Genomic DNA, 22,790 nt, shown 5'->3' on the forward strand with positions numbered 1-22,790 from the left:
TCTTGCCGGCCCTCACGGTGTCCCCAGTCCCAGGAAGCCGCTGGCAGACGTCCTGGGCGCTCCCCGCGCGGCCGCCAGCCCCTCGGAGGGTTTAGTTTTGCCTTCTGGTGGGATCGTATTCCCTCCTCGCCCCGTCAGAATGTGTAGGAAGTGACAAGGGTGGCTGGGAACTCGTAGGCCCGGTTCGGAGCGGGGGTGCTCTGGGCGGGCTCAGCTGGGGAGGCGCTGGGCGAGAGCTGGCTGCTCCCCCCAGTCCCAGCCTGGCTCTGTCACCGCCAGCCTGGGCGACGCTCCCCAGCTCTGTGGATGCTTTGAAGTTGTGTTGCTTTCCATTGCTGCTGGAGACCTGTTAGAGCACCTGAGCCTTGAAGCTCAAGGGTTTCTCTACCTGTGGTGGCTCGTTTGGTGAGCTACAAGCCTACTATAGCCATTGGAGACAGTTACAATGCTATCTGCAGGCCTCAAAAAACCCAGCTCTTCCTAGTTGGGTGAACTGAGTTATCTACAGCGCTGCGTTATGCTTTGCCATTATTGGAGGCCATGGTGGAATGCTCTGCTTCAACGGGAAGCTCAAATACCCCCTTGGCTTTGTTTAAGATAAGTTTTTGGGGCTAGAAGCAGATAGCTCACATAGCATGAGGCTGTGTGTGTAACTTTTCTTTATGTTGGAGCAAAGAATTTAGTTAATGGGCTATCTTAGCAGTCAGGTTTTTCCTTTTCATGAGACCGTGGAGTTGTAGGCATGTGACTGACAGTTAATATATTATTGTAAAATGTTAACATAATGTAAGTCATGTGTCTGGTGTCACTTGAAACACTGCAGGTAGGAGTGGGTGTCAGATGTATTCTGGATGTTTTGCAGTAACTTGTAGAAAAACAAACCTTTAGATTTTAGAGAGAATAAACGGGGAGGAGTGGAGGGTGGTGAAAAGAAATGGAATTGCCAACATCTCCTGAAGTTCTTAACTCATGGAAACTTGTACAACATCAAAATTTGGGCTCTTTTTCCATTCCCACCCAGAGAGGCTTCCCTCAGGTCACTTGTTACTTTATGAAAGAAATACTGCTTGTTTTCTTTATTTAATTTTCAACAGCAGCCGATCACAAAGCTAGACACATCAGTAAGCAAAACTTCCAATTCAAAGCTTGTCACAGCTGTATTTTCTGCCGAAATGTCATGGGAATCTACAGGGAAGAACAATATCCTCACCCAGTGTGTTGAAGACCTGAAAGAGTAGAGTGAGGTTTGGGAAGGAAATTATATTAATAGAAAAATAACATTATTCATTAAAAAAAAAAATCACTTTTGCTGCTGGTAACCTCTGTGAAAATAACAGTTCTTTGAGCAATATTGTTATATTTATGTCCTAAAGCTGCAAAAAATTAGAAGGTTGAATTCTAATTGTACAGTCCAACCAGATGCATGATCCCAAGTTGATTGTGAGAGTGACAACCTAGTGCTTTCCCTTAACTTTAGGAGTGCACTAACTGCTGCCAGTGGTCTCGCAGGCAGAGCTTTCTGCCATCTCCGTACTGAGTTTGAGTGTTGGCTGGTATGTATGTGTATGGGGAGTTTGGAACAGATGTACTCTAAAGCTTGGAATGGCTTTCATTTTCATCTCAATACTTCTGACTCTGAAACTGTAAAGGAGGTACCTTGTTCTTACTTTTTGTGAATGTACACACAAAAATGTAATATTGAGGAACTGCAGTTTGTCACATAATCTATCACCCACAAGTGGCAGCTTTTCACTGTTTAGCTTGATACTATCTTCTGATGTCTATTGTTTACCTGCTGTAATGAATGAATCATTGACTCATTAACCAGTTCAACAGAAGTTATTACAGGCTGCAGCTATTTTTGAGCTTTTTTTAATCTGGAAAAAATGTAGCAACGTATAGACAGAAATACATGAGCAGAATTTACAGCTGCTTTGCATGTGCTTTTTAAAAAGGAGAAAAAGATTTTTACACTGTTCAGCTGAAAGTAGAGACAATCTTAAATATTCATGTGGAAAAACTGGAAGACAAGCGCAGACATGAACGAATAAGCAGTGCATCCTGTTGCATAGGGTAAGAACATGTAGAACATTGGTCTGCCAATAATAATCAAAGATGATGCCATTAGGAAGAGGAGGTGAAAAAAAATTGGGTGAGGAGAAATTATTTGTTTTTATGGCTAGTACAGTGGTGCTGATAGGAAGGTCAGGTCCTAACCTGGGGCTAAAATTCAAGTGTGTTAGAGAGCTTAAATGTCTGTTTTTTCCCTTTGGATTTGTTTCTGCTTTTGTTGGACTATGCAGGGCTTTTGCATCAAGTTCAACAGAACTAGAATGGCATTTGTCCTTTTTGCTTATGTATGAACTGGTAGGGTTCTTCCTACATTTAAAATTTGGTTTTGGTCTATGTTTGTTGAGAATAGTACCTTTCCAGTTCCTTTTCCAAGACATGGAGGAATCTCAGCTCTGTGTGCACATGCACACACATACTTTACTAAAACTATAGAGAGGAAAGCAGCCTAAGGATCTAAGGTTGATTTTAAAATCATTGTGGGACCAATAAGCTGCTGCTATTCTTGGTGTGCTCATATTTCACTAGTGTTGAAAGTACAGTGAGAAGTTATGGAAGTGGAAAGCAGAATTAAGTTTACTGGCAAAATGAAAACTTTCCATAAAGGTTTTAGACAGCTTTATTTACTTTGTTTACTGTAACATAGTCTCTTAAAACAGGTGGCCTGATATCGAAAAAACATCACCTGAGGAGAAGCTTCCAAAGAATCACTTCTTCAGAAGTGTCTTGTGTAGTTTGTTTGCCAAGTATTTTTCACTGTTGGCTGATGCGCGTTCAGTGGCTGTACAGGTCACACATTTACAGTTTTCTTAGATGTATTTATTGTGATAGTTCTTTCTGTCCACTTTTGTCATTAGCTTATTCTTGAAATTGCTATGAGCTAAAAGTAATCATAGCAAACAATCCCGTTTTCTTAACGTTATGAAGGTATCTTTGTTATTTTGTTTGACTAATAAGGAATGCTTTCTTTCAGGAAAAAAAATGTATGGCTTTTGTACATGAGATGCTCAGAACTTCCTTAATGTACCTGTGAAACTCTTCAGATTTAAAAGCTCCCTGCTTCCTTTTTTATACTGCAAACGATACATATGTATTCATGTATATTTTCATATACCAATAAAGTCATAACAAAGCTGTTACAGAGCAAAAGGAAGTTATGCGTGCATTCTACAAATGCATTTTGTTCTTGACAGCTCTATTTTACATTTGGTGCTTGAATAATAAGATTAGCAGAAATAATATATTGATTTATCTTGTATTTCTGAAGAGTTTCTGTGGCAGTGAAAGATCATTTCTTACACTACTAAAGCCATCTCAGCAGTGACTGCCTGGTTCAGACCTCCTTTTGCTGATACAACTGCTGATTTCGGTAGTTTATATGGTAAAGAGGTTGTTAATGGTCTCGGTAAGAGTTGGAAGAAACTGAGTGTATTTTAGCCTTATGTCAGATTTCAGGCTCAGCACTGTTTTGTATGTGAATGAACTGATGGAGGATTAAACCTCAGTCACGTTTGTACCTGAGCATGCCGTTTAGCCTCGGATACAGTCTTGAAGCATAAGTCATTGGTTACTTCACCTCCTCTGCAGTCAGTGTTGTGAAGTCATGGAATAGCTTAATCTGTTGCTGAGTTAATGAGCTCCTTTACTTTGAGTTCTAGCTCAGCTAATATAAACGTATGTACTTTTTATTTGAAATTTGATGAAACAATACTGTTTTCTACTAGGCAACTGGTCTGTCTGTAGGTGGTGATGAGGACAGTCACAGGAAACATTGTCCCTTCCTGCCTCACTGTTTTCCTTCTACTAATATTGAGGTCAGTTGTAAAGTGATTATAACTGGGGTTGTTACTTTTCATTTGAGCAGACCTGATTTTCCTCTTCAGAACTACAGCCTAAGCTGTATGGAAGCACTGGACTTCTGTATTTAGTGCTTGTTAGAGCATATTGGAGTACAGTATTCTCATCTTTTTCATGCCTTGTGCTGATTCTTTCTGAAGCTTGCATTAGCTTGGTCTGATGTTACAGTTGTAAAATGGAAAGGGTGTTTACTGTTTTTAACTGCTTTTGAGCAGGTTCTGAGCTGCTTATTATTTTAGTATGAAATCTTTCTGAAAAGGGTGTGACAAATTGAGTGGGGAAAAAAAAGAGGTGCATTTACTACCAGATTGAGTGTATACCAATATCTTTCTACTTCATCAAAACAGTTTGCGACATTTCCGTAAGCAGATCTCTAAGACTAAGCACCTGTGTGGTGCACAGTTCTTATTTGTGAGAATTTATAGCATACTTCATTGAATTAGTACTTTTTGTGAGTTTTGGTGCAATGTGTTAGGCTTCAGAGCCTAAGATGTTCTTGTACCTGATCAGTCTAGAAGATACCTTTATGGTCTCATGTAAATAGGTTGTGACTCTGAATCCCAGCTCTAATGATAGAACATTAGTCCAGAATGAGTTTAGGGAGGATGTACTCCAGTTTATAAATGTGTTTATCCAGACACAGGGTGGAGCTGTGACCGCATCCTGTCACTTTTCGGTGTATTGTACCACTGAAGGCCTTGAGCCATACTCCCCTGCCCCCTCCCCAGGCAGAGATTTGTCACAGGCTGGCCAGTACTTCTGTTTTCTTCCCTTCTTCTCTGAAGATGCTGTGTACTACCCAGTTGCCTCATAATCTGTTTCATTTGCCTCCAGAATGGGAAATATCGGTGCTCTTCTTACACAGTCACTAGTGGATGTGCAGACTATCCTCTGTTTCTGGGAACTGTGTAAGGCTATAGTCTTTCTGCAAATAGAACTGCAGAGCTCTTCTCATTTAGTGTGAAATAGTTGTTCTTAAATTTTGCTTTATTTAAATGTCTGACTCTCAATATTCAAAAGAAGCAGTGCAGTGAATCCAATTAGTTTGCCCTAGTTCTGAGTTCAAGTCATGCAGAGGTGCTAGGTTTTGTGGCTTAATGTAACACTATGCTAGGACTTGAGAGATCTGAAAAACTTTTGATGAACCTGTGGTGAGTGACAACTTGAAATGAAACTTGAAACCATATGAATTCAGGTTTTACGTTTGAACACCTTCAGTACTTAAAAAATGCTGAGAATATGTTGGTTTGGGTTTGTTTTCTGTCTTTGTTAATAATAAAATGAACATAAGGAAGAAAAATTCTTTTCAAAAGTTCTAATAGCACTAATAGTTTTATTTTTAAGTTATTTTAAATTTCATTGAAATAATTTTTTATGGAGTTCTGTTAACTTAAAAAAAAAAACCCAAAACCAAAACCCTCTACAGAAGGTGGATTATGCTCTGTTGCTTCACATAGTTCTAGTGGAGTGGTTTGTATCACAGATGCCTTTGCTTTTGGAGAAAGGATAGCTCCTAGGCAATGCCTTCTCATGTATTACTGCAAAAACCAGTACCTTGAACTTATATATCTCTGAACTGTAAATTTTTTGCTCTTCTTTTTCTAACTGGAAGTTTTTAGTATCTTAGTCTGCCTCATGTCTGCAAAATTAGTTTCAATAGCTTTACTAGTTTTAGTTGAGAGAATATACCATACTTGTCTCCCTCCCTAGTTGGATGCATAGGGTACACATGAGTAATTTTACATGAGTAAATAGTAAATTGTTTTTGTAATCAGTGCTCATCTGATGAGTTTCTTGTCTGTCATGCTAAGAAAACCTCCTGTTGTCTGTGGAGACACGGAAAGGAAACAAAGCAATTTAAAATCCTTTTTTATACTCCCTACGTAGCATTTAGGAAATAAGACACTCAAATAGCTGGATTTGATTAATGGTATTTCCGTTATTTTGAAGTACAGTATGCCACATGTGACTATAATTTGTATTCCTAGGTCCTTTGACACAAGTATGACTTCAGCCTAACTTCAGTTATGACTGGTTTTAATCTTGTGGGTTGTGGGTCATCTTCCCCCCGCACCACCCCTCAATTGAAGAAGCTAGGCTGGTACCAACAGTAGAACCTTGAAGTTCTCTAAAAATACACTTTCAGTGTTATGGTTATTTAACCTAACATAGCACAGCTATGTTTTTATATTTTGCTAGCTTCCTAGAGCAGAAACCTTCATGTGTGTATATAAATATATATTTTTTTCTTACAAACTACCAGTATAATTTTCCTGTCAATATTCAAGTGTCACTATTTTGATTCATTAGCAATCTGTCAATTACTACTTATGCCTGTCTTGACAGTGATGTTTGTTTTAGTTTTCCTTGATTCTCTTATTCACTTGTACACAGTGCACTTTCACAGTAGAACATGCAGTATTCCATGTTGCAGGATTTACCAATTTATTTGAGACTGATTTTAGAGAAAGCTAATATAACAGACTGTAGCTGATTGATTTAGAAGTTATGTTTGAAGATAGGAATGAGGCTGGAGTAAGAAGGGTTATCAGAAGGTTGTGTGTGGGTGGTTTTTTTTTTTCCTCCCCTCTGCAAACTGGTTATTGGAAGCAAGTCCCTTCCCAGAATTCCAGTTACTTTGGTTGATATCCATGTATAGGTAGAGATCCTTTCATGTGGCTCTCCCATTAGAGAGCTACACACAAAACGGTTTAAGTGCTAATACACACAAAAAAACATGGACTTGAGTATATAGAGAGATGTTTTGTTTAGCCATCTTGAATGTCTTTCGATATGAATTTTTAATGTATCTGAAATGTACATTCATTATCTGTACTTTTACTTATTCATTCATGTCTACTTTCTCTGGTTTTGTACTGTTTCTTCTAGGATAAGCTGGATATCTGACATTATTGTGGTGGTGTCTCCTGAAAATATTGAAACAATGAAGTCTATCACTGAAAAATATGGCCACAAAAGAGTTATGATAGTAAAAGGTGGAATAACTCGTCACCGGTCAATTTTCAATGGACTGAAAGTATTTGCAGAGAATGAATTTGCCAACCATCAGCTCCAGAAACCAGAAGTAGTGATTATCCATGATGCTGTGAGACCATTTGTTGAAGAAGATATACTTTCAAAAGTGGTTATGGCTGCTAAAGAACATGGGGTATGTATTACATAGCAGTGCAATGCTCGTTATACTGTACAGTGTAAAATCATGATTGATAAATAAGGATTTTTTTCTAGACATTTTATTAATGTATTAGGCTGATTTTTAAGTAGAGCAGACTGAGAATCCCTATTATGCAGAGAGGTCAGATGGGAAGGGAGACATTGTTAAATGATGCAGGCATTATTTGCTACGGGGAATAATTATTGCCATAAAGACTCTAAGAGATTGAACTAATCAGCAATTTTTTAGTTGAAAGGTAGATTACATAATGATAGCTTACCTTTTTTTCTTTCCATTCAGGATTCACACCTAATGCTAGAATAGTTTGGTTAGTTTGGCTAATAATAGCCAAAGAGACTACTGCATTGTTTGACTTGCAAACTTTATGTGTTTTCATCTCACTTATATACAAATCCTGAATAAGTGCCAAGAGGGCTGCTTCTCTATTAATAACATTTTTTTCTAGAATCTGTAAGCATTCCAAACTGCTAGGGAAGAAAGGGGAAGTGGGAAGTCTCCAACTCTAGGTTGGAGATCCTCCTGGTTATCACTGCATCTGGGGACTGGGAATGTTCCCAGGAACCAGAAAAAATTCTGAGAAGATGATATATGAATGGATGAAGCTGGTAGAAGTTGTGTTATGCTAGTAGAGTTAGTCATCCACTAGTAACAAGAACAGCTGGTGGATAAACTGGCTAAGATAGAGACGTAAAAAATCACAACTTAGCCACAGGCTTATTTGTATAATTTGCTATCTCTACCTTCAGTTCTGCATTAATAAGATGATAAAATGCTTCCGTACTTCAAGGACATGATTTGAGGTAGAAGTCATTATTGACAGCAGATTGTTTGGGAATTAGAAAGCTAAGAAAATCTTCCACTGCTTGTCTTTTTCAGGAAATGAGGTTAAAAAATAAGCTAATAGGCAGATGATTCACAACTTTGACAGTGGAATAAAGAGTCCAAAGAATGAATTTTGGTATTTCCTTAGAGCTCCTCCACCTTTTTTTTTTTTTGAAAGCTCATAATGTAGTAGGGGAACGGATGACTTGTTAATTTAATATTAACAAGAAATATTTTATGTAAGGTCTTTCAGAACGTTATGTTAGAAATCTAAATATACTGAGCTGCTTAATAGTAGACCTGTACTTTTCTAGATTGGCTTAATGGGAAATGGCAATAATATAGAAACTGTGCTCTGTAGTTTTCAGTGGTACAGAGTGTGTTTCCAGTCATTAAAAATTAACTTCCGTTAGAATTTTAACAAGGTTTTTGACCTTTCTCATATAGCACAAAATAGCATTCCAGTATTGATTCTCTGCCAATGACTTTAAAAAAGGATCTCCCCTCTGTAAATCTATTTTAAATGCTCTGCCAATGACTTTAAAAAAGGATCCCCTCTGTAAATCTATTTTAAATGTGATTCTTTGAGAGTAGCAGAAGAACAGGGTTAATTGTATTGAAGTTGTATTGAAATTAGAATGTTTTATGAATGCATTTGTGTTTAGGTGTCTTTGCATGTTATGGTATATCATATCTCATTTGTGTTCTAAGTTTTTTTGACTTGTTTGCTTTTTCTTGAAACCTGTGTGATTTTAATGTTACATTTTTTCCTGGTTTTCTTTTTAATTGGGTGTAAGACATTTTCATTTAAACAGTAGGGAACCAAGGCAATCTCCATTGACCTTCTCTATGCAGTGTACTTCAGTTTGTCTGAATTTCTGGCTGCTAAATACTTCCCTACCCAGATCACTGAGGTGTCGTTTGATCTCAAAAAGGCACTCTTACACATTTGTCATAGTAATTTCCATTGTATAATGTCTGTCTGAAATGTGCATGGTATTTATTGGCTCTGGTGGCTTCTGGTGTTGGGTTAGATCCACTGAACTCATTGAGACTAGGCCATCAGAGAAGTGGACTCCAAAAGCTGTTCACTATTAATCTTACCTGACAAAGTAATTGAATTAAGGAACATGAGAAGAACTTCGGAAAAACTTCCTGCCAGAGAGAGGTGGCTGTCTTTGCTTAACAGCTACAGAATTCTGAAGAACTGAATGAGTGGAAAGCTAAGACCCTTTCAAAACTGACATGCATGGTTTTGAATATCAGAAAAAAATTTGATCTAGAGAAGCTATCATCTTTAGTTCTTCCTATACTCAGATTCTTTGCATATCTAAAAGGGAGTCAATTCTTCAATCTTTCAGTACAAAAAGTAATTACTTCCTTTTGCATTGTGTAGAAAAGTACAAAACCAGGCAGAAACATCATATTAAATCACCAGTGTAATAGGGGTAATGCTGTATTGTTGTTCATCTGCATACCATATAGATAGCATAATTATGAGAAGCTTTAATGTTCTTTTAAAATGGCAATTGATGAAGTAAGTTACTGCACTTCTAGCTGCCAATTGTCAGACAAATAAACTGCTTTATTACACTTACTAATCAGTTTGTTATTTGCCTGTAGGAATCAAAATGTGCACCTTATCCAGAACTAATAAATTATTCCTTAAATCCCCCAAACAATCCCTTGAAAATGTGAAAATATTACTTTGTAACCAATTAAATTCCATTTATGTTTTTGGGGTAATTTTGTAATTAAAATTACATGTTTCTAGAAACAAATTCTTTATTGCTAGTAAAAGCTGGGAAAAGTGGAAGCTTCAGAAGGCATCAGTCCAAAGCCTCTAGCACTATCTCATTGCCAACATTGCGTTTTAAACAACATAACTAATAAGGAAAATACTTACAAGAAAAAAAAAATCAGGAAGGCAGGGGGGAACTTGTCAGCTCTGCTATTGTGAGTTAGAAAAAAAGGGCACATACAGTCAAAGACTCTTTCTGCAGTTAACATAAACTAGGTCTGAAAGTACATTTTATTTCTTTGAAAGAATTGAATGAAAAAGGCATTCTGAAAAGCTGGTTTCTGGGAGCTGTCTAACATCATTACTTTATTCTCAGCTTTAGCAAGGATCTGAAAAAAACGTACATGCCCGTTGAGATGTACAGTGCTACTCAGTTTTATGGACTCTTATTCACATACAGAATCAGGCAAAATAATACTACCAGACTGAAAGCACTATATATTATGCTCAGTCTGTTCTCTGAATGTGTGAAGAAATCAAGCATGGTTTTGCTGCTGCATGGAAAATAGTTATACAATGCATTATTCTTTTTTTAACTCTGTAGTAATGGATGACTGTACGTATTGATGTTTCCATAGCTGATGGCATTACTGGGCCCATAGAAAGTTATGACCTTCTCAGCCAAGTCACTAATTGTTTTCTGTGTCGAATGGAAAACTAATGTATTGTTCGCAAATACTTGAAGTCTTTGTCCTAACAAGATGTAGTGTTTGGTGGTGGGAAGGCACTGGTAGGGGGAGAAGCAACTCTGTCATTTCCCAGTCTTAATCTAAGTGATGCAGATGATTCATTGCATTCATTGGGAAGGATGCATCTCTACCAAATGGAATACATAAATCATAGGCAGAAACCTAAAGTATAACTTCCCTTTCTTTGCAGCTTTTCTGTGTTGTACTAATAGCCATCTGTGCTCAATACAACTAGTTTTCAATCCTTTTTAAAAAGGTGACTTAATCCCACGTTTTTTAGCTTCTAGAAGTCTGCACATACAATAATTTTTACCTTACTACTGTTTTAGGTAGTATTAGATTATCCTGGAAATGAATTTTGAGCATCGTTTCCTGTACTTAAGTGGTCGCTGTGGTCATTTTTATGTAATGCCTATAAAATGTACCTCTCTTAAATTTAGAGAAGCTACATATATGACATTGCTGTTGATTTAATGCTAATTAAAATGTGTATGTTTCACCTGAGAAAACAGTATGACTTGGAAAATGAAATAGCCTTTAGCAAAGATGTGTCTGCTTTGTCACTCAGATTTCTCCTTTCTGCAGGAGATCGAAGGAGGAATAATTCCTTATAATAAGGGAAATCTCAGCTTGTCCAGCATGTGTGAGGAGCTGAATAGAGGCCTTGGATCATTTGAGCCACTTTTACATGGCAGGATCTGGAAGAGATTCTTAGCCATGTTTGGCTGCAGATTAGGCCTGCACATCTCCCTCTTTTTCACCAAATATTCAGCTGAAAAGAAATTTGAGTTTTTATCCAGGAATATTTTAGCAGAGTTTGTGATCTGGGTGGTTGTGGCAAGGACACCACCAGCCCAGCAGGTTAGGTGAAGCTTCTGAAAGCCAACTTGGCCTGTTTTGTATGCTGTAATAGTTTGCTGGACTGGTTCTGTGCTTATCCTCCTCTTTCCAAGAAGCTAAGTGGGTTATGGTCCAGATAGGACTAAACTGCCTTGAGGAGCATTGGAGCATATAGAAGACAATTCATGAGGTATCAAATTCATATATATACATATTAGAGTCACTATTTGAGCCAGGTTTGCATGGTAAGTTTTAATGATCCATTTTACAAGGCCCTTGAGAACAAAGGTCTTAGGTGAAGGTGGTATGAAGAGGTGACTTTAAATTTTGAGTCTAGTGAGCTGTAAGAGAAAGAAGCTCGGGTGGAAGGTTTCTTGCAGGAGAGGACACAAGCAGTTCTGAGAGAAGCAGCTGAGTGAATTCAGAAGACAAACACATTTGATAAGCAGGTGTGGAGTTGCTTAGGGAACTGCATGACCACAAACTATATAGTGCCTGTGGGTTTGGTTGCTCAGGGCTGTGTGTGTGGGAAAGAGAGCAGTTCTGCATTTGGTTGATTAAATTGTGCAAGAGTCCTCCTACAACACCAAGGTTTTTTTTTCTTGTTCATAATATGATGCAAATCATGTGTTTAATGATATGCAGTGGATCAGTAGCTGTCACATCATGATATCGTTGATTTTGTAATGATGCAGACTTTCTGGAGCTAAAATACAACTTCGTAACTGTAGCTGTAACTCCTGTGGCAGTAGCTTCAAGGTTTCTGCTCCACTGAATAACTCCTCTTTATATTGACTTATATGCAAAGTCCTTTGTGGCACAGCGCGCTCAGTGACAGCTTTTTGCGATGTAAATCAGTAATTAGGGTATGAAAGATGGTTTGCTGACTGTAAGATGTGTTTTGGTACTTGTTAATGAAAGATAATTCAGTGCAGTCAAAGTAAAATACTCTTGTTAATTTTATAGGCAAAAATGATTGGTTTTGTAATTCATTAATTTTTGTAGCACGTTTTGTTTAATTTTTGCCACCTAGATTTGCAATATAGCACTAGTTAGAACAGGACAGTGCTGATAGGTCATCTTATTGTCGTCTTATGTTGAATGACTGCCAAAATTTAAAGCTATAAGTATATTTAAAAATATTTCTAAAAATGCTGAAAACTACTGGTAGTGTACTAGCAGTATAATCTGCTTTGGAGTGTTTAAATTGTGTAGACCACATTTAACATGTTATAGAATCCCTCATATTATATATAATATACAACTATTGCTAACAGCGGAAAAGATGAAATAAATTGGAAGAAAGTATTGAAGACCTATACCAGCATGTGCCGCTCTTTCAGCAGGGGATGCAGTGTGCTGTCTGGATCATATACTTGGTATGGATCTTTGGTAGCGTTATACAGGCTATACAAACTTTGAAGTGCTTTAAACAAAAATCTGTCAAGAAGAGAACAAAACCTTAATAAATTGTTGTTGAACGTTACAAATTATTACAATGTGACAAAAATTAGCCAAATATGTTGAATAAGGTAATAAGACCTTATTTGGCTAATAATATAATAAAATGTATTTTATTAAGTATATAGCATTATGGCATTTATGGAAAACATGAACTTCTGTAACCATTCTTTAATTTCTCACAAGGAATGCACAGATAAGGAATGCACTAGAAGAAATGCTGTATAATTAGTATGTCATCATTAGCAATGCATATATTGGTTTACTCCTGTTAACTTTTGTAATTCGATTCTTGATTGTATTAAAAATATTTAATATGATTTATGGCAGTAATTCATGACACAAGAGCAACATAAATTACATTTGTAAGACTTACTTTCAATCTGCTTTTTAAAAAAGTCCAACTTTATTATGAAATCAATAAATTCACATAAATTAGTTGTATTGTTTGCAGTAGTGCTCTTTGCTTTTCCTTAATGCATATGTATGTTCTTGGTTTTGATTCTTTTCCACTTTAAGTATATTCTTAAGCTTGTTTTCAGTGTTGTATGTTTGAAAAATTGCAGCCTGTGGTATGTCTATTTCTGCTTTCTTCCTCCACCTCCATATTTTCAGTTGCGTATTCCTATCATCCTGTCTTTTTGAGGGGCATCTTTTCGATTTTCTTTCAGAAATCTTTTTTCCACAGAATAACATTTAGAATTTAGCATAATGTTGATTAGATCGAAATTATATTTACTGACGCTTAGGAGGTAAATACTTTAAATACAAAAGAACAGAATTTATGTAAAATAAAAAAGAACTACTGCATTCTTAAATTTTGAGCAGTAGTTTCTGTTATCAGTAGTCTTCTTTAGTTTGCTTTAGCTAACGGAGGCTTTGACATGTCTTGATGTACATGTACTATTCCCAGTTATTCAGACAGTGTGTTCTGATAGAGGTGACCTTTATTAGAAGAAATGTTTTCTTTTTCTTAAACAGTGTCATAAATATATATTACATTTGTTTAAGGCATCTTGTGTCTTTGAAGTCAGTTCAGTGTACAACGTAGTGTCAGCTTATTAACATTGGATCAAAGTGTATATTAAATTTCTGATTAAACATCCCCTCTTTTGCAGCTAGGAATAAACACAGTTATAACTTCTTCCTTCCTGGTATTGGTTTAAGATTAACATGTGCCCAATTTTAGTGAGTTCGACTGTTGCTCCTAGCCAGCTGGGTAAACAGACTTTAAGGAAATTAGGTGAAGCTTAGCATACAAGTCTTTTCTCATAGTGTTTAAAATTCTTTACATTTACATTTCTGTTCTAATTAACCTTTCTTTTGTCTGGATGATGATTAGGTTTAATATCTGTGTTCCACCAGGCTTGTTTAACATTTCAACCAGTGCTGTCCTTGGGCAATTAAAAGCTGCCAGTATAAATACATCAAGATAGCTGGAATTGGACTGGTTGGAGATCCTGCTGACCTAGTAGAAATTTTAGTGGCTATCTCTCTAACGAGAATCAAAGTTGGTGTGCCCATAGTGAATATGATTTTGATTTTGGTCCCCCAAAAAATTAAAATTAAGGTAATTAAAAAATTATTCTTGTTTAAAAAGAGGAAGATACTTGGCAGAAAGAAGGGAACCTTTTTTTCTTCAGCCTTAATATCTAATGGTGCACAGCCCAGATTGCAAATTGTACTTGTTTGTTGGTAGCAGAAATAGGTAGAAGGAATCCTGTCCCCACCACAGCACTGCCACACAAATTACATCTGTGCTTCATGGTACAAGTCTGGGTGTGAGTGTGGGTGAAAATATGACAGGCCCTGGACTCATGCTAATAAGAGTACCTCTACCATTCTTGTGGTCTGCTATTCTTCACTCAGTCATCCTGGTTGTCCTGTAGTTGTGACTACATGTCTTACCTGGTTCTTCAAGAGGAGTGTGCAGCTGAGGTACTGGTTTGGGGGGTCTTTTGGACATGACATTAACAGAAGGAGTTATGGGGGCAGATGGTGACAGGTTTGAGTTGACCACACACAGCCAGACTGCTGCCTTGCCTTGCTGTACAGCAAGTAGTTGGGTTCTGGATGCGAAATGAGGTTATGAAATCTATGGACTACGTGCAGTCTTGTATCAGTTCTGTTTGGAAGTTTGGCCAGTTTGGGCTTGAACATCACACCCATGTTTAGAAAACTTTGTCCAGATTGTAGTTTGTGGTGTTATTTGCCTATGCCCCAATCTTTTCCATCCAAATAGAATTGTTTTGCCAGGATTTCTGTAGGTTGCATGAGGAAATACTTTAAGTCTTCTATCTCTGCAGCAGAGTCATAAAACTTCTCATAGATTACAACCTTTGGTCATAGAAAAAATAAAATGTAGCCCTAGATAACAGCTAGATACAAAATTCAAAAAAGGAAAAGAAAAAAAAATGCAGTATTTCATTGTGACACCTTGAATATGCATTGGACGAAATTCTCTAACTGCTTTATTTTGCGAAGATAGTAGTATGACACTGTTTGATTAGATATTCTCCCCTTCTGATTTACAATATTAAAGATTTGAGAAGAACATCCACTTAAATATGTGAAATATTTTAATCTTAAAATGGAGTTTTTTGAATTTTTCTTTGTAGATTCTGTATGATAAATTTGAAATAAGAAATCTTTCAGTAGAGATAGTTCTTCTAACTTAAATGGTAATTGCTGGATGTGGCTGAAGAATGTTGATTACTATAGATACAATTAGTTTGAGTGCAGATGTCTGAATAGAAATGCATGTTTCTACCTGTCTCATCACAGATACTGTTTCTTTCTGTATTTTTTCATACTGTAGATGGCTGTGAATGCCCTTCATGGCAGGTAGTTTGATCTGTGTAAAAGAATACTTTCCTTGTAGTAACATGTGGAAACAGTTTTATGGAATAAAATGAGAAGAAATTAATCATACTTATTCTGAGCTTCTTTTGCTGGTTCATAGCCAGACCTCATTTAGACTGAAAACCTTAGGAGATGGTAGTGTTTGGGAACATAAACAGTATTTCACTTAATAAAAAACATTCCAGGACATATTTTTAAACTGTTAGATACCTAGCTTGTCAATGTTAATATTGATTGTTATTGTTATGCAGTTGAACAGTGTCCTAATACAATCCTTGTCTTCATGGAAAAGCAAGATAAAATTGTTTGTTTATTTACCAAATTCACCTCTTCAAAATTGATTTTAATGGAGTTCCCAGCTGGATGTATTTATCCTGATAAATGGGACTAGCCCCACAATCTGCAGCATACAGTTTCAAAGAAGTCAGTTGCTTTGAGGTGCTGAAAATATATTTCCAATATACTTCTGTTTCCAGTGTGTATGTGTGTATTTGCAATACAAGTTTTTTTCTAAGTTGGGGTGACAGAATTATTTGGGAGCCTTGCTTCAGTACTATTTTACTTGTCAGAGTTGAAAACAACTCTGATGAAAGAATTAAAATTAATAAATATTAATATTGAGCAAACGTGTAAAAACATGAGAAGAGGGACATTCTTTTAAAGATAGCACTGATAAACTATGTTTGTGTGTTGGACATCAGGCCTATTCCAAAGTAATTTTGAAATGCTGAATCTAATGCAGTTGGGGTGATTGAAATATAAAATGTACATTTACTTAATGCTACTAGACCCCTGAGTAGATAGAAAGCATAGGGAAAATGTGTTTCGGGGGAGATGGAGGCTATGAATGGAGAAGAAAAGTATTGTTGGTGAAATTAAAAAGTTGAAGGGAATCATGCTAGAGGGATGAAGGGAATCATGCTAGAGGGATGGGAGAGTCTGCTCATTTAGGACTAGACTGTAAAGTTTTAGGCTGTGATTCCCACTCACTTGAAGTTCAGGGTTGCAAATTGGCCCTTTAAGTGAACTGTGGATCTGCATTAGTACTTGGGGCCTACTGGGGACAGGGGTATGCCAAAGACATAACATACTTTTTTTTTTTTTCCTAGTATGCCAGCCTGCAGGATCTGTGGTTGTCTGAGCTTGTTACCACACTGTTGTAAAACAAAAGGAATTGTAGTTGTGGTATTTTTTTGTAAGGTTTTTGTGCCGCTGCCATTTTTTTCTTCCTTTCCTAGCCTGTATCATTCAACATGTTGAGCTTTGCAGCTATTTAGCATTGTTCTGTTTCAACTCTGGCAACCAAAAATGACCACATCAGTGATACGGGTGTGTTGTTTTCCATGCTTGTTTGGAGCTTCTGGCTCTTTGATAACTTGCTCTTCCTATGTTGTATTCTAGATGGAGTGTTGGTCTTGACTGAATAATGCACTGTGTGTTGGGGGAATTTGTAACCTGAACAATTTCTTGCTTGTGTTATAAGCTCCATCTCCACCCTCCAGCCACCCCTTCCTTTTGGAAATGTTAATTTCTTTTTTTTTTTATAATATGAAGATTTTTGGTTTTACTCAGTAAAAATAAGCTATACTGCGTTTTGTTAGCCAGGTTGCTATGTTGTGTGTAGGGTTCTGTGGCCTAAACCTTCAGATTTCATTTTGTAATGAAAGGTGTTGTCAATACTATTCAGATTTTAGTCTCCTTGAACTGACTGTGTTGTCTGATCTTAAAACACTCCCTGGTTATGTATTCACTGAATACACATCTCAGCAATTTCTTGTCAGAATAGAAGTATGATAAAATAAGAAGGATGCAGTGTCACTGTTTAGTAGAAAGGTGGATTAGTACACCCTGAATCTATTGAAAATACTTAGGATACTGACCTGCATGATGCACTTCATTCTCTACCTTTATTTTTTTCAGTCACCACTGGATCTTTAAATCTTGTATGTATGCTATGCTCTAAGCAGTTATGCAAAAAATTGAATACAAAACTGAGAACCTGTTTGTAAATGTTTTTGTTTGTACTGTTTAAAATGGGTTATAAAAGACACCTGTTGCTTCTAAAAGCATCTTGAGGCTGGTTCAGTTTTCAGCAGGTGGATGGATGAGCTTGCTTCTGAGAGATACCAGTCTGTCATTTCCACTGAAGTTGATGGAATACTGCATTTAGGATTGTTTTAAGAAAAAAGGATGAGTTTTCTAATATTTTGTCTGCAAAAGAAAAGTATCCAGTTATCAGTGTTTGTTTCAATGTCTGTTATGATACGAAATAATGTTTTAAGAGCTTGCCCACAGATATTTTAATACTTTAACTAACTTATTTAACAAAATAGGCAACAACAGGGTAAAGATGTGTATGCATTTCTTGAACACGCCAGTTTCACCAGAACTACGGCTTGGCTGTCTTTGAAGTGGAATGACTTGAAGGCTGTAAAGTGGACATTTAAAGAAATTCAGTTTAAATATCCATTAACTATTCACTTCACATTCAGCAAGTGTGTAGGATGCGTTTTGTGTATGATTTTGAAGGCAAGTCTACTTGAGATCTGAGTGAAAATGATTAGAAACTGTAAGATGGGTACTGTGAGTAGAGAACCGTTAGTATAAGACCCAGGCACTTGCTTTGGACTCAGGATTTGTATTTTGTGGTAGGCTAATTCAAAGTTTAAAAAAGATCTGTAAGACTATAGTGACGTTAACAAGTACTTTTAATTGAGGACAGATTTTTCTTTGGTTGTGGTGTGGTTTTTTTTTTTTTAACTCATGTCTGAACCTCTTGCCCGAGAGCTGGGCTAAATACCTCTACATTCCTAACATAGATAGCACGTCAAAGCTGCTCAAATTAGAACAAATAAAATACAAATACCTGAGACTCAGTATATACTGTCTTTACTAATATGAAAATAGTGATTTGCTGCTGACTTGACAAGAAAAACAACATGGAAATTTCTTGCAAAGAACAAAATAATTGGTGTTATAACTGAATAGAAGTAGACTAACTGCATGATTGTGTTCTTCCCTTACACCCCACAATCATGGGTAAAAGCCCTGTTGGATTCAGTAGTACCTTACTGTATTCTTGGCTGTACTGTGCCCTAATGTTTAAGTTTCTGAACTGAAAAATGTAGTTTGTAGCCCTGTCCTAAGTACCTAAATTCCCTGTTAAGTTCATTGCAAGACTGCTAGGAATGGATTTTGGAAAAGGCTTTGTGCTGAGTGGGGAGGGAGGTTATTCGTGCTAATTGGAAGAAATACTGCAGAACAAGCCATACATCCTAACTATGCCCCTCTTTGACCTGTGTCTGAGTACAAAATTCACAGCTCAATTTTTCTGTTTTTACATGCTGAATATTATGTTTACACCATAAATGAAGATACTCATGAGTCGATCTTTGAAGCAGAAGCATGTGTGGTGAGGTCTGTGTAAGCCAGCTTGGGTTTGGCAGCTGTGTCAGCATATGCCAGCTAGAGGGTGTCACCAGAAGTACCGCAGATGGAAGGTTTCCTGTGTTAGAGACTCAGCACTCTTGTCCCATATGAAAAAGATGCAGGGCATACACAAGCCAGTTACTTTCCTTGCTCGATCCTAATTTCACTCAATCTGAAATTGCCCTTAGGAACTAACATAGTTCTTGTGTCACTGAGGTGGTAAACTCAGCCCTGTGTTGGGTCACATCATCTGGTGAAGGAGCCTCGTGTGTGTGTGCTGAGGCAGAGAAAGGTCCTGTGGAAAGGTGAGCCAGTACTGAGCAAAAGAAACAATCAGTTTCTATACCTTCTCTTAGTATTTTAAAGTTTCAACTCGGCGCTTGGCCTTAGCAAGTGTGCTCTAGCTCATAGATGCACGGCTTTTGGACCCCAGCTACTCATCATATGAAGGTTTTCTGTGCAGTAGAAAATTCGTGGCTTTAGTAAGTACTAGAGCTCTGCATTCTGTTTTTAGAGCATAAAGCAGTCATGGACTGGGTTGTCCTTTTCTGGAATAAAAGTGGTGGGATTTTGGTTGTTTGTTTATTTGTTTTTGTTTGTTTGTTAAGTCAAATGATTGCTAGTTATACTGTTAATGCATACATAACATTTCTCTCCCTTGCATGATCAGAAGTCAGCCACAAACCTTATTCTTTGTATTAAACTTCATGTTTTCAGTCACTATCAGGTATAGTGTGAGTGGACTTGCTGCAGGAGACATCTTATTGTGCCCACCTTGTGATTTCTTATTGAAATGGAGGGAGGACAACTGAGAAACTCTCAGCTTGTTACACTGCACTCAGTTCTGGGGTAACGTAAAGTAAAACTGTAGACGTTTGAAAAATGCCATTTGTTAAATTTTAGATGCCACGAAGGTTTCAGTTAATTAAGAAGTTAAATGGGGTTTTTCAAAAAAAGACTTGTTTGGATTTATTAGACATTAGATCTTCCTGAAGTGTCTGGAAGAGCTAGGCCTCAGCAGAGCAGGAGATGTGGTTCAGTATTGTCACAAAGATACAGATAAAGACATTCATGAATTTTTATTGTGCAATAAACCACATGTCAAGAAAACAATGTGTTTCAGAGCTCTTGTAAGAATATAATTCTGAGTATTTCCATTTTATTTAGAATTGCAGTTTGGTTTTTTGTTCCTCAGAGTGCATGTTCACTTGTGAGATTTGGTTACGCAAGTTACATTGTATTCTCTTGGCCTGTTTTATACTTAAAATGTTACATGACATGATTGTTAAAAACTGTAATAAAATACTGGATCAGCCTAAGAAATCCTCTTTTGCTAACTGGTTTTCTGGAATGGTAACTGTTTTGGGCAAAAAAAAATTCAAATAGACTTAACTAATTACAGAAAAGCTGTGGCTAGCATGCTGCTCTGTCTCTTTTCCCATGACCTTCTAATTTTATATTTTTGTGTGTGACCAATTAAAAATATGATGGCAGAGCAAAATAATATAGTCCAAATACCCAGCAGCTGGGATATAGAGGTAATAATCCATGTCTTGGAATCATAGGAAATAGAGAGGAAACAAGTTGCAGATAATTTAGTCTCTCTCCTTATGCACAGTTTTTCCTCAAAATACAGCTGTTAAATTTACTCCTCATTTGATACGTTGACGTATTACTAAAATTATAGTGTGGTTAGCTTTGTTAGTCTCTTCTCTATTAGAGTAGTAAAACTGATCCTGCCTAGGACATAAAGATGGACTCAATGACCTATCGAGATCCTTTACAGACAGTTCTGTGATTTCATAGTTCTCCCTGATCTTTCTGTATGATGTTTTGCCTTTGGATGATGGTGATTTGTTCCATGTAGTGTTTTATATAGATTTGTCTTCCCCTGTATTAGAAAGAAAAAGTGCTTTTCAGATTTTGAGAAAGTGGTTCAGATATTTCTCTTGCCATATGAATCTTCAGAATCTTTTCTCTCCCTTCTTCCTGCTCTGGGAGCTCATGTGTATCAGAAGTCTTTGGACATGAGAAATTGGTTCACATCTCTGTCCTCATTCTGTAAAAGAATGAACTAAGAAGCTGTATTTTAGGGCTCATAAAGTGCTCAACACACTGACTGCATTCCTCTTTGTTTTATTGTTCAGTAGTGTAAAAGGGGGAGGGAAGACAACTAGTTCTTTCTCTTCTGAGAGGAAAAAACCTTGGGTTCACTTGTGGTGTCCTATTCTGCCACTGTATCTGAGGTCAGAAATCTTCTCAGAATGGAGAGGGCTTATATGTATGAGGGCAGGATTTGCCAACAGAAGATAAATCAACAATAACTCTGCTCTTATGTAATGAAAGACCTGTTTGGTTTTTTTCTGTGTCAAGGCTAACTAGACCTCAGAAAATCTTCTGTGACTGCAATGAAAAGTGTTGGAATTTGCCATAGGGAGTGGATTTCTAGGTGTACTGATTTAAGATGTTGGATAATTCCAGATGTTTTGGAACAGCATCAATTACTCTTTCTTAAAAATAGACTATAAACATTATAGCGTAAGGATGCCATTCTCGCTGGTCAGCGTTGCCAGGGTGTATGCTTTTTGCCCTGTAACTTGATAAGCAATGTTCTGCCTTTCTATCCTTTTCTTCATTTTACAGACAGCTCTTGCCCCAGTTGCCTTTAGCATCATCTGAGTTTCCTGTGAGCATTTAATAAGTGACTGATGAGGAATGAGTAACTTTCTGGTATCAAAATTACTAAAACCATCTAGGAGAGTTCTGTTTGAGAGATGTCATAGATTTATAATACTGTATATACAGGATGAATTCAATGCAGAGGAACAAGCTCAATTTTCTGAAACTTTTCTAGTTGCTTATTTCTGAGCAGTTTAGCCAAATTGAACTCTGTGAAAGCAATAGGTGTTGTGGATTGCCCAGATCTCTCTGCTATGTCTCCTGCTGTTTGATATCTGAATAGACCTAGAACTGTTCTCACAGACGCTACCTAATACGTATGTTGAAGAAAGCCTGAAAAAGAAACATCTCAGATCTGTACATGGATTTGCAGTAGATGTTTATGAAGGATTTAAGATTTTTTTGTTTTTTGTAAGTTGGTCCTCAGTGTGTACTTACACAGTCTTCTTTTGCTGTATTCATGTTGTCTCATACAGACTGAGTAGTATGACTTACATGTTACAACATATCTAAAAGATAAATAAGTAGAAAATGTGTTTTAAAGCTCTTTTTAAAACTGCAGCTATCTGATACACATTAATTTTAGTAAAATTTAGGCTTCTTTGTGTTCCACAGGCAGCAGGAGCAATTTGTCCTCTAGTTTCTACTGTTATTGCCTGTGCTGCAGACGGCTGTTTAGACCACTCATTGGAACGTGCCAGGTACAGAGCGAGTGAAATGCCTCAGGCTTTCTTGTTTGATATTATCTATGAAGCATACCAACAGGTAAGACTTTGCGAGTTTCTAAGACTTTTTTCCATTTAGTTAAAAAAACAACCAAACAACTCCCCCCAAAACCCCTTTTTTTCCTCTTCTTTTAGAAATAGAGGTTCAGTATATATTTCAGATCACATCAAACTGTGTGTGTATTACTCCTTTATAGTCTTTTGATGAAAATGTTTTATCATTCCAATCTATTCAAGTTTTTCATATATCAAACTGCCAAATACAAGAGGGGGTGAGGGGTCTAAACTATTGGAAAGAGATTTGCTTTTATTTTTATTGTGCATTAAATGATTCATTCCTTAAATGAATGGTATAATGT

The 22,790-nt window shown here is 36.9% G+C and overlaps 1 protein-coding gene across 1 annotated transcript; it reads left to right on the forward strand.

Annotated features, from left to right (window-relative positions):
* Positions 1 to 6,823: 6,823 nt before the first annotated feature.
* Positions 6,824 to 22,471, forward strand: LOC104510790 (isoprenoid synthase domain-containing protein-like; the record flags this gene model as incomplete). Its single annotated transcript, XM_010153154.1, has 2 exons — positions 6,824 to 7,096; positions 22,322 to 22,471. Coding segments are annotated over exons 1-2 (375 nt in total), but the record flags the coding sequence as incomplete, so codon positions are not given.
* Between the last annotated feature and the right edge of the window lie 319 nt (positions 22,472 to 22,790).

The sequence above is a fragment of the Eurypyga helias genome, unplaced genomic scaffold (assembly GCF_000690775.1).
Source record: "Eurypyga helias isolate BGI_N326 unplaced genomic scaffold, ASM69077v1 scaffold17550, whole genome shotgun sequence".
In the NCBI taxonomy this organism is placed as follows: Eukaryota; Metazoa; Chordata; class Aves; order Eurypygiformes; family Eurypygidae; genus Eurypyga; species Eurypyga helias.